Below are 13155 nucleotides of genomic sequence, written 5' to 3'. Positions count from 1 at the left end.
TAATATTACATGAAGACAATAAAGAACTCAAGTAAAAACTTGTCCTGATTCGGGCATTTGAAATTATAGAATAATTTGTAGTATCGGTCCTTATTTTGTGCCACAAATACCCTCAGCCATTCTCATGGACTGCTGGAGACGAATTACAACTGTTTATAATAAGCAGATCCACATATCGTGTTGAAGTTCTCCCACGGGCCCGAACACTCAACCTAGCCTGTAAAATTGCTTTCAATCAATCAATCAATCAATCAATCAATCAATCAATCAATCAATCAATCAATCAATCAATCAAATCACTCAGCACTGATCTACATCTAGGGCTTTCGCCTATCAGTTGTTTACGGGGACTTTTCTTCAATTATTTCAAGGAAGTAGGATGCAGGCCATCTCTTCTGACGGCTTGCAATTCGCTGTTTTGCTACGGATCTCGGTGATATACACTAGCGTACACCCGCATATTTCACATGACTTCAATTGTATGGGAAATATGTTTTTTTCTTGTTAGATCACTGTTGGCACAGAAGCTGTGCTGTGTTTGTCAGCCACGCCAATTAGACAACAAAAACTGAGGGTCTGGCCGCTTGGAAGGGCAACGCTGGCAGTCTCGATGGAAACCATATGTGTGGGTTAGTCAGGGATGTACGCACTCTTGCAGTCGAACTCCCTAAAGCAACATCTTCTCGAAGGCATTTCAACATTCAGAATCGCAGAAGTGCAAGTAGATGGCTGAAAACTATGGACTTATTAATTTCCTGGTGAAATGAAATGGAGTATGGTTTTTTAGTGCCAGGAGTATCCGAGGGCATGTTCGGCTCGGCAGGTGCAGGTCTTTTAATTTGACTCCCGTAGGCGACCTGCACGTAGTGATGAGGATGAAATGATGATGAAGATGGCATACACCCAATCCCCGTGCCGGCGAAATTAACCAATGATGGTTAAAATTCCCGACCCTGCCGGGAATCGAAGCCGGGACCCTTGTGACTAAAGGCCAGCACGCTAACCATTTAGCCACGGAGCCGGACACCTGGTAGAGGAGAGATAATGACAGGAAAACTTCACACATATGTACATTTGTATGCGCATTAAAAAACAAAAAGTAAACTTGCAGTCTGCGCAACTATTCACGGGATCTATGGGTTTGCGTGGTATCCAAACAAGGGTCGTGACAATTTCAAAAGTCTCCCATGCATTGGCGGAATTCGAGCCGTGGCCATTTTGATCAGAAGCCAGTGACTACGGCCCATGGCTATCACAGCCTTACTTCATATTAAAACGTTGTAAAATTAATAAATGGTTTGACAGAAGGCAGTTTGGGTTTGGGGAAGGTTATTCCACTGCAGCCCAACTTATAGGATTCCAGCAAGATATAGCAGATATCCTGTATTCAGGAGGTCAATTGGACTGTATTGCGATTGACTTATCTAAGGCATTTGATAGGGTAGATCATGGAAGACTACTGGCAAAAATGAGTGCAATTGGACTTGACAAAAGAGTGACTAAATGGGTGGCTCTGTTTCTAGAAAACAGAATTCAGAGAATTAGAGTAGGTGAAGCTTTATCTGTCCCTGTAAAAATTAAGAGGGGAATTCCTCAAGGCAGTATTATTGGACCTTTATATTTTCTTATATATATCAATAATATGTGTAAAGAAGTGGATTCATAGATAAGGCTTTTCGCAGATGATGTTATTCTGTATAGAGTAATAAATAAGTTACAAGATTGTGAGCAACTGCAAAATGACCTCGATAATGTTGTGAGATGGACAGTAGGCAATGGTATGATGATAAACGGGCATAAAAGTCAGGTTGTGAGTTTCACAAATAGGAAAAGTCCTCAGTTTTAATTTGCGTTGATGGGGTGAAAGTTCCCTTTGGGGATCATTGTAAATACCTAGGTATAAATATAAGGAAAGATCTTCATTGGGGAAATCACATAAATATGATTGTAAATAAAGGGTACAGATCTCTGCACATGGTTATGAGAGTATTTAGGGGTTGTCGTAAGGATGTAAAGGAGAGAGCATATTTGTCTCTGGTAAGACCCCAACTAGAGTATGGTTCCAGTGTATGGGACCCTTACCAGGATTACTTGATTCAGGAACTGGAAAAACTCCAAAGAAAAGCAGCTCGATTTGTTCTGGGCGATTTCCGACAAAAGAGTAGCGTTACAAAAATGTTGCAAAGTTTGGGCTGGGAAGACTTGGGAGAAGGGAGACGAGCTGCTCGACTAAGTGGTATGTTCCAAGCTGTTAGTGGAGAAATGGCGTGGGAGAACATCAGTAGACGAATAAGTTTGGATGGTGTCTTTAAAAGTAGGAAAGATCACAATATGAAGATAAAGTTGGAATTCAAGAGGACAAATTGGGACAAATATTCATTTATAGGAAGGGGAGTTAGGGATTGGAATAACTTACCAATGGAGATGTTCAATAAATTTCAAATTTCTTTGCAATCATTTAAGAAAAGGCTAGGAAAACAACAGACAGGGAATCTGCCACCTGGGCGACTGCCCTAAATGCAGATCAGTAGTGATAGATAGATTTGATTAGCACTTAATGTTTTCAAAATTGGTGTACCGAGAGAGTTGGCCGTGCGGTTAGGGGCGCGCAACTGTGAGTTTGCATCTGGGAGATAGTGGGTTCGAGCCCCACTGTCGACAGCCCTGAAGATGGTTACCCGTGGTTTCCCATTTTCACACCAGGCAAATGCTGGGCCTGTACCTTAATTAAGGCCACGGCCGCTTCTTTCCCATTCCTAGCCCTTTCCTATCCCATCGTCGCTATAAGACCTATCTGTATCGGTGCGACGTAAAACAAATTTTAAAAAATATTGACGTAGTGAAGAACTTGTTGCTGAAGCCATTTTCTGCATTATCTTATGAGGAAAGACTCCTAATTAAAGAAAAAAGGAGGTCTTTTGCGCCTTTAATAACAGAATTACAGTGAAACCTCGGAATGCGAGTAACTTGGTCTACGAGTGTTTTGTAAGACGAGCAAATATTTTAAATAAATCATTGTAACTTGATAAGCGAGTGAGCTTCCGCAGTACGAGCGTCTAAGAGTTAAGTTCCTTCCTCCCAACACTACTCCACCACTCCAACCTATGGATCAGCAAGTCATTTAGAACTTCATGAAGCTAAACACCAAAGCACTATTTCAGCGATGCTTCGAAGTGACCGAAGAAACAAACATTACCGTCCGAGAGTTTGGGAGAAATCATTTCCCCATCGTGAACTGCGTGAAGATCATCGATAAAGCCTGAGATGGAGTCACCAAGAGAACTCTCACTTCCACTTGAGGAAAGCTGGGGCCTACTGTAAGTGTGTTCTTAGACGTGACTTTGAGGGGATTGTTGGTGACAATGAGCCGCCGATTGCCGATGAAACTGTGTCCTTAGGGAAGACTATGGGGCTGGGGGTGAATGACAAGGACATTCAAGAGCTGGTGGAAGAGCATAGCTAGGAACTGACCACCAACGATTTGATGGACCTGCATCGCGAACAACAGGAGGAGGTTATGGAGACCTCGTCCGGGGAAGAGGAGGAGGAAAAGTCAATAGAATCTCTCACTTCAACTGAGATTCGGAAGAAGTGCAAAATGTGGGAAATGGCGCAAAATTTTGTAGAAAAACACCACCCGAATGAGGCTGTAACAGTGCGAGCGACGAATCAGTTCAATGACAATGCAATGTCACATTTTCGTGAAATCGTCAAAGAGGCAAAAGCGACAGTCATTGGAGAGTTTCCTCGTTAAAGTTGAATGAAAAGAAAACAACTTCAGTGAGCCAACAGATAGCAGTGATTCCGTTAGTGAAATTCGGGCTACACAGTAACTCTTCTCATGTCATCTCTCGTCTCCCTCACACGAACAATGATTCTATTGTAAGGAAAAGTGCACTTTAATTTGTTTTACGTTGTATTTTGTTTTAGAAATGGTATGCGAATAAATATTTTTGTGTTGTGGACGAATCATCCGCGTTTCAATTGTTTCTTATGGGAAAACTTGCTTTGATATACGAGCGCTTTGGCTTACAAGCATGTTGCCGGAACGAATTATGCTCGCAATCCAAGGTTCCACTGTATTACAAATTATGTTCCAGAAGAGACAAAGAGTACACGAGGCGTTTAAATATATATCATGAAAATAAATGGATTTGTTGCTGTAATAATGCCAATGTTCTGTTCTGCTTACCGTGCATTTTATTCGGTCCAGAATGTAACAATTCATCTCAGCGACCCCGACAAGTATGGATCTGACACTAATATTGGTCGTTTTCAATTATACTTTCAAGTCAATACCTCCCAATCCCCAACCGTAGGAGTGCTAGGGGTGTAATAATAATAATGTTACTGTTTTTACATGCCTTTGCTGGCAGGACGTAGTGTTTACGGTGCACTATGTCTTCTGGTATGGACTAGAGCAATATTGTTACTTTCATTGATCTGTCTCAGCTTTATCGTTGGCTTTGACAAGATGAAAGTGACTGAGGTATGAGTGATGCTAGTAATGCCATTCCTTATGCAGCCAGTCCCTGCTATGAATGGTGTGAAAATGTTGCTCATAGAGTCAGTTGGTGCATGCATTTCAGTGGGCTTGGCAGACTGATATGTAATAGCAACTTCTGGCTCGGTGAGGAAAGCAACGGGAAACTACATCACTCCTCATTTCCCTAGTACGCCTCTTCAGTGATGCCTAGGCCTTTTATGACAGCTGATGGCGGAGCTGTTGAGGATCCAACCAGCCTTCGGGCTGAGGACTAAACATGCATACATACATTTTTTTTACGTCCCACTAACTACTTGTACGGTTTTCGGAGACGCCGAGGTGGCGAAATTTAGTCCCGCAGGAGTTCAATTTACGTGCCAGTGAATCTACCGACAAGAGGCTGTCGTATTTGAGCACCTTGAAATATCACCGGCCTGAGCCAGGATCGAGCTAGGAGTGTCTTGCCCCAGATAGTAACTCGTATATGCACTGTGTTTGCTTGAGAGCTAGGCTGAAACACACACATCCATCCATAATCTCGTTCATTTTGGACATTTTCTTTTACACCCCTTTTCACCCCAATGCCGATGAAGACTTAAACGGCCGAGCTCGATAGCTGCAGTCGCTTAAGTGCGGCCAGTATCCAGTATTTGGGAGATAGTAGGTTCGAACCCCACTGTCAGCAGCCCTGAAGACGGTTTTCCGTGATTTCCCATTTTCACACCAGGAAATGCTGGGGCTGTACCTTAATTAAGGCCACGGCCGCTTCCTTCCCAGTCCTAGTCCTTTCCTGTCCCATCGTCGCCATAAGACCTACCTGTGTCGGTGCGACGTAAAGCCAATAGCAAAAAAAAAAAAAAAAAGACTTAAACATCACCTGGAGTCTCAGCGGCCCCGCAAAGTATGGATTCGATACTAATATTGATTTTTTTGATTATTTTTTAATGTCACTCTCTACCAACCCCCAAACGTAGGAGTGTTAGGGATGTCCTATCCCCACAGTATTTTTTCCGCATTGTAAGTAGCCTAATATGTGTACCAAGTCTGGTTGAGAACTATGCTGGAACATACTCACATAACCACATAGTTACATCCATAACCTCTTATTTTGGACATTTTCTTTTTCACCCCTCCTCACTCCCCATGCCGATGGTGGCGGTACTTGGGCTTCAGTCTCATGCGGAGTGTCAGTATTCATGTTAACAACCCCAAAAACTGTGTATTCAACATTAATAGGGTCGTTTTTTTAATTATTTCTACATGTCACTACCTCCTCCCCCTCCCCACTCCACCCCTAGGGGTGCTAGGCGTGTCTTACACACACACACACACACACACACTCCCCCGCCGCAGTATTTCTCTCCAGATAGTATTAAATCATATATGTGTATCAAGCTTTGTTGAAATTGCAGGTTTGCCTATAGTCACCTGCCATTTTTATTCCTTTAGATTCCATCTTTACGTCCACTAGGCTACTGTGTGCAACAGTAGCGGCGACTGGGCAAGTGGGGGAAGAAAAATGTACAGACAACACCAGGGGTGTGTGTGTGTGGGGGGGGGGTATTTACATCAAAAATCAAAAAAGCTAAAAAAAAATGTCAGTATTTTATGCTCTCTCAGGGAATTTAGACAGAGAGTTATGGTTGACAGTTCATCAACAATAGTTTGTTGAGATTTTGATTCAATACTATACAATGCTGCCTGCTGTCATTTCTTGATGGATACAGTACTTTTGCATCCATCTCTTGGCACAGGCCAGAGTAAAGTGTAGCTTCCACCGAAGTCCCAGTCAACATCCATGGCTGTGACAATATGCAAGTTGCTGGAGTATGGGTAGTGCTGAGTAATGGCATTCAGAGCTTGACTAGTGCATTTGATTGTTATGAAAGGTGCTGCTCATAGGGTCAGTCGTGCTGCAATAGTACTTTCTGACCCAGTGAGGAAAGCAATGGCAAACTATCTCACTCCTCATCTTGCCCAGTACGCCTTATTTTAGTGCTGCCATTGGTTTTTGGGGTTTCCTTATAACCGCATAACCTTTGGTGGTGCTATCTGAGGATCCAACCAGCCTCTGGGCTGATGACCTAACAGACAGACAGACAGACAGACAGACAGACAGACAGACAGACTATACAATGCAACTTGCACCGTTGATACAATATTACACATGCGTTACAATTAAATAGAAGTACGGCGTCATTATACAATTAAGTTAACAGACATTAAAGAGACTGGCAGACCAATGAATGCGCGCAGCAAGCGGGTGAATCATACCTCAATGTCCATGTCCTTGGCGAAAAAAATACTGTATACCCCTGCTACCCTTCCTCACAGCACATGCAAAGTCTCCACTACTTGCTGTGGCGCTATACAAATCGGTTTGCCACAATGAACGACATTTTGTGCGTATTTCCACTAACAATATCTGGCTTCGTGGCTAAATGGTTAGCGTGCTGGTCTTTGGTCCAGAGAGTCCCCGGTTCGATGAAAAAAATAAACTGGCGTATGGCTTTCAGTGCCGGGAGTGTCCGAGGATATGTTCGGTTCGCCAGGTGCAGGTCTTTTGATCTGACGTCCGTAGGCGACCTGTGTGCCGTGATGAGGATGAAATGATGATGAAGACGACACATATACCCAGCCCCTGTGTCAGCGAAATTAACCAATGTTGGTTAAAATTCCCGACCCTGCCGGGAATCGAACCCGGGACGCCTGTGACCAAAGGGCAGCACGCTAATCATTTAGCCATGGAGCCGGACCCCGAGTTCGATTCCCGACCGGGTCGGAGATTTTGACCTTAAATGGTTAATTCCCTTGGCTCGGGAACTGGGTGTTTGTGCTGTCCCCAACATTCCAGCAACTCACACATCGCGCATAACACTATCGTCTACCACATTGACACGCAGTTACCTACACATGGCAGATGTCGCCCACCCTCATCGGAGGGTCGTTCTTACAAGGGCCGCACCCGGCTAGAAATAGCCACATGAAATTATAAATTATTATCCATTAATCATTTTTTTGATAATTAAAGAAAATAAACAATAATAATAATTAGCTGATAAGAGAACAGGCCTTGTACAAATTGCTTGTTTTTAATAATTCCTACTTTCAGGCGGCTAAAATGGAATTAAAATGTAATGTTTTCTCCCACCCTACTTTGCCCCTAATCGCCACTACTGGTGTGCAACCCGCTAAGGACAGAATGTATTGCGGGCTAGGGAGAAGCCTTCGCCAGCAATTATTTAAGTGGTGTCCGACTCGTTGGCTGAACGGTCAGGGTACTGGCCTTCGGTTCAGAGGGTCCCGGGTTCGATTCCCGGCCGGGTCGGGGATTTTAACCTTAATTGGTTAATTTCATTGGCACGGGGGCTGTGTGTGTGTGTGTGTGTGTGTGTGTGTTTTCATCATCATTTCATCCTCATCAAGACGCGCAGGTCACATACGGGAGTCAAATAGAAAGACCTGCACCTGGCGAGTCGAACCCGTCCTGGGGATATCCCGGCACTAAAAGCCATAAGACATTTCATTTAAGTGGTCATAAGAATGCCAGTAGAACGGCTAGACGGACTGGACAAAGTAAATCTATTTAATATATAATCATCATTATCATCATCATCTAGAATGGCCCCTGAACAGTGGTAGCGCACGCCGGGATGCGAGTGGCTCAGATTGAAAGCATACTGACCAACATTCGTGTATTATATCATCTTTTAAGTTCTTTGCGCTGTATTTCTCCTGTGAACAAAGCTCCCAAGACCCAAGAATTCGCCCTCTGCCGCTACCTGACTACAACAAAAGACGGATTTCTTTCTACAAAAGATATTGACGTTTCTTAAACATCGTTGTTGCCATGTTACTTCAGTGCAACTACCCTTGGAACAGAAACCCATTCCCTGCAATATTGTACGCAGTGAAACTTCTCCAGCTGACCACACCTTTAAGCCAACCGCCTTTATTCCCGACCACTTTTAGCCGGCACGGAATTATCAATGTAATTTCACCCACATTAAGATGGCGACCTCTTTCCACGACCTACAGTCGTGGATTTTGGTCATAAATCAGCAATATGTCCCCTTTCAGTCGACCAGAAAGCAGAAAAAAAATTATTTACAGTACATTATTTTACAGCCCTATATGCATCTGGTTGGTGCCAAAGAGCATCCATTTAAACGTGTTCTGAAAACACAGAAGTGCACCAGTTTATTAGCACAGTGTGCAAGCCAAGAATAACTCATGGCTCCAATGACCAAGAATATCGGGAACTTCAACCAATTCAAGAGCTGTCTATCGCCACAATGTTATCGTTTTTTGTATTATAGCCTTCATTTATCGCACCTATGTGCACTCAATTTTTCATGCAAGTTCAGTCAGCCAATCATTCAATCAATCAATGCTGATCTGCATTTAGGGCAGTCACCCAGGTGACAGATTCCCTATCTGTTGTTTTCCTAGCCTTTCCTTAAATGATTGCAAAGAAATTTATTGAACATCTCCCTTGGTAAGTTATTCCAATCCCTAACTCCCCTTCGTATAAACGAATATTTGTCCCGATTTGTCCTCTTGAATTCAAACTTTATCTTCATATTGTGATCCTTCCTCCTTTTAAAGACACCGCTCAAATGTATTCGCCTACCAATGTCATTCCACGCCATCTCTCCACTGACAGCTCGGACCATACCAGTTGTCGAGCAGCTCGTCTCCTTTCTTCCTAGTCTTCCCAGCCCAAACTTTGTAAAATTTTTGTAACGCTACTCTTTTGTCGGTAATCACCCAGAACAAATCGAGCTGCTTTTCTATGGATATTTTCCAGTTCTTGAATCAAGTAATCCTGGTAAGGGTCCCATACACTGGAACCATAAGTTACTCTAGTTGGGGTCTTACCAGAGACTTATATGCCCTTTCCTTTACCTCCTTACTACAACCCTTAAATGCCCTCATAACCATTAGCAGAGATCTGTACCCTCTATTTACAATCATATTTATGCGATTACCCCAAAGAAAATAGTTCCTTGTATTAACACCTAGGCACTTACAATGATCCCCAAAAGGAACGTTTACCCCATCAACGCAGTAATTAAAACTGAGAGGACTTTTCCTATTTGCGACTTTTAACCCCGTTTATCATCTCTCACTGTCCACCTCACAACATTATCGAGGTCATTTTGCACTTGCTCACAATCTTGTAACTTATTTATTACTCTGTACAGAATAACATCATCTGCAAAAAGCCTTATCTCTGATTCCACTTCTTTACTCATATCATTGATATATATAAGAAAACATAAAGGTCCAATAATACTACCTTGAGGAATTCCCTCTCTTAATTATTACAAGGACAGATAAAGCTTCGCCTACCCTAATTCTCTAAGATCTATTTTCTAGAAATATAGCCACTCATTCAGTGACTCTTTTGACTAGTCCAATTTCACTGCGACCCAAAGAGTTTATATGCAAAAATGAAACATATTTCCCTACTGAAAGTTTTGTTCTCTGTATACATTATCATTATCTACGTATTTGAATGTTTTATATTGGTGTACATTTTCATTATTCTTTTTAATTTTGTAGTTATTCGTTAGTTAGTAAAACTAAATACACATTTAGCCCACCTGGTGGCCATGCTCATTATGCTGTCAAGTCTATACGGCCTGACCCCGTGGTTAGTAGGTTCGTGTCCCGTTGGTCGAAAATGTGTCCATCAAAATGTTGGCCGGCAGATTAGGAGAGGTGGTAGTGTACAATTTCTAATCACTAGATGGCGTGCCAAATCCCTGGATTCTATTCCAAACCTCCCCGAAGTGTTCATGTGGAGTGAAGGCGTATGCGCTGTTAATAGTGATCCGTCCATCGGATGGAGACGTTAAGTCTTGAGTGGACTTCTTGGTACAATTCTACAGGAGTATGCTATGTGCCTGTACTGGGCCCTTTTCCCTCCTATTTATCATATATCACGTCATTCATTTCATCTCAAACTCATCTGATGAGGTTGGCATAACGAAGGGCATACGGTCGTAAACATTCGCTACGAAGATTCATCTCACTTCACACCGGTCCTCGTAGAGAAAGGGGACAAGGGCTGGACATACAAATACAAGTTGAGCTCCGGATTCTCTCTAGATAAATTCTGGAGCATTGTATTGCTATAGATACTAAAGTGCTCCTTTTTCGTTCTACTTGTACTCGTGAAATTACCTATTTGCGGCCGATTACTTTTAGTGTGACGAGATGTACATCGAACTGCAACTCTGGAAGTAAAGACTTTGTCTGCGACAAAGAAACTTTTTTTTTGGTTTTACGACGCACCGACACATGGATCTTACGGCGACGATGGAAGAGGAAAAAGGTTAGGGGTGGGATGGAAGCGGCCGTGGCCTTAATTAAGGTACAGCTCCAACATTTGCCTGGTGTGAAAAGCGGGAACCACGGAAAACCATCCTCAGGAATGCCGACAGTGGGGTTCGAACCCACTATCTCCCTAATGCAAGCTCACAGCTGCGCGCCCCTAACCGCACGGCCAACTCGCTCGGCGCCAATGAAACTACACGTGTGTGTGTGTGTGTGCTGCAGTTCGTGAAGATTACACAACAGTCAGCAATTTACATGCTGACAAAGAACAGACTGTTCCCAACTGTGGAGTGCAAAGTGAAGGCTGATACTTGAGCAATTGAGAACTGGAACAATATACCCATGACCTAATTTTTAAAACATTTCATGTTAGCAGAATATATTTCAAATGCAAAAAACCAAACAAAAGTCGTAGTCATGTGTAAATCAATGCGCCATGTATTTTGAATTATCAAAGAAAAAAAGGCGGTTAAATATTAATTATTATAATTTTAGAATGTCTGTCTCTATGGTGTAGTGGTTAGAGTGATAAGCTGTCACCACCGGAGGCCCGGGGTCGATTCCAGGTTCCGCCACGATATTTGAAAAGTGGCACGAGGACTAGAACGGAACGGGATCTACTCAGCCTTGGGAGGTCAACTGAGTACAGGGGGGTTCGATTCCGACCTCAGCCATCCTCGAGGTGGCTTTCCACTTTTTCTCCAGGCAAATGCCTGGCCACGGCATATCCCTTCCAATCTTCCCATCCCCCACAAAGCCCCCGTTCAGCATAGCAGGTGAGGCCATCTGGGGGAAGTACTGGTCCTCCGACCCAGCTGTATCCCCGAGTAATATTCTCATGCTCAAACACAATGCCTTTTCCCTGGGATTTCGGAAGATATTATGATTTCCTTTTTGTAACGTGTAGGTAATCAACAAAAAACTGATAATCCTGTACGTCATGTGACCTCCAGAGTCCACGGGAGACATCGTTTAGGTTCTCACTGCAAACTAAAGGTTTTTTAAAGTGTAATTTTTTGTACCCAATCAACTGAGTACCCTCAAATTTATATAGTACGATATTCCATTCAAGAATCTCTATAGACAGTGACAGTACCGCCAACTTAGGCTCAGAAATCGAGCGCTCTAACCGTGGGAGCGAGTCAGCGCAACAACTTGTGTTAGAGCTACACTGAAAGGAAAGCGGCAAAGGAACCTGCATAAAACATTTGGAAAACCAGGATATGCAGTTAAATAGTCACGAAGGGGCAGTATAATCAAATGGCACATACCTGACCCTGGATGAGATTGATGTTCGTATCACTGCCTGCATTAGCTCCTACCAGCTTACAATAAAGTTCTGGCTCTGGGGTGCCCACCCCGCAGGTCGCCGTAGCCTCGATACGCCGGCCTTCGGCCAAGTTGAAGTACGGTGGGGTGAGGATAACTCCCTGGACAGCGATGGCCTGCGCCAGTAGCAACAGGATCACCGCACAACCCGGGACGATCATGACGGCTGCACTGACATACTCGAACTGAGCGCTTTCCCCCAGCTGAGACCAGTCCAGGAATGACAGCTATACCATTGGTCGCTCTGGCGTGACGTCACCGTGCACACACCGCACTCGTACACGCATACTTCTATCGAAGGGAGAGTGTCTTTCCTTCACAAGTGTCTTCTAGGTTTCTAATTTAATAAAATACTAATCCGATAATTCACAGTATATCTTTTTTTTACAGCATGTCGTATAGAAAGCAGTATCTCCGTTATCCCCAATAGTGTTTAACTTTTTTTGAAGTAAACCGCCAGGACACGCACATTTAAACTGGCTGGGAAGCCAGTCCAATCCGATTTTTTTCTGCGGCATACAGTATTTCTTTGCTGCTTGTAGATGTCCTTCTTGATTTAAATGTTTAACGCTTTTTTTTTTTTTTTTTTTAGAATTTACTTTACGTCGCACGGACACAGAGAGGTATTATTAATTTTGGCGACGATGGGATAGGAAAGGGCTAGGAGTGGAAAGGAAGCGGCCGTGGTCTTAATCAAGGTACAGTCCCAGCATTTGTCTGGTGTGAAAATGGTAAACCACGGAAAACCATCTTCAGGGCTGCCGACAGTGAGGTTCGAACCTACAATCTCCCGGATGCAAGCTCACAGTTGCGCGCCCCTAAGCGCACGGCCAACTCGCCCGGTTAATACAAAGACATTATTTTGCCATAAATATTAGGAAACTTCGATTATACAGCAGAACTCAATGTTTTAATCACATTACCACATTTCGATGTAGTGTATCAATGAAAGACGGCAAAAATAGACATTATTTTGCCATAAATAGTAGGAAACT

The 13155-nt window shown here is 43.3% G+C and overlaps 1 protein-coding gene across 1 annotated transcript in view; it reads right to left on the bottom strand.

Annotated features, from left to right (window-relative positions):
- Positions 1–12325, bottom strand: part of LanA (laminin subunit alpha) — a 389558-nt gene extending 377233 nt beyond the window's left edge. The window contains exon 1 of the mRNA XM_067152600.2: positions 12103–12325. Coding sequence (XP_067008701.2) covers positions 12103–12321 — 219 coding nt within the window. The 5' untranslated portion in view covers positions 12322–12325. The remainder of the gene's footprint in view (positions 1–12102) is intronic.
- Between the last annotated feature and the right edge of the window lie 830 nt (positions 12326–13155).

Source organism: Anabrus simplex, chromosome 8 (genome assembly GCF_040414725.1).
Source record: "Anabrus simplex isolate iqAnaSimp1 chromosome 8, ASM4041472v1, whole genome shotgun sequence".
Lineage (NCBI taxonomy): Eukaryota > Metazoa > Arthropoda > Insecta > Orthoptera > Tettigoniidae > Anabrus > Anabrus simplex.
This window is presented reverse-complemented; position numbering and strand designations above follow the sequence as displayed.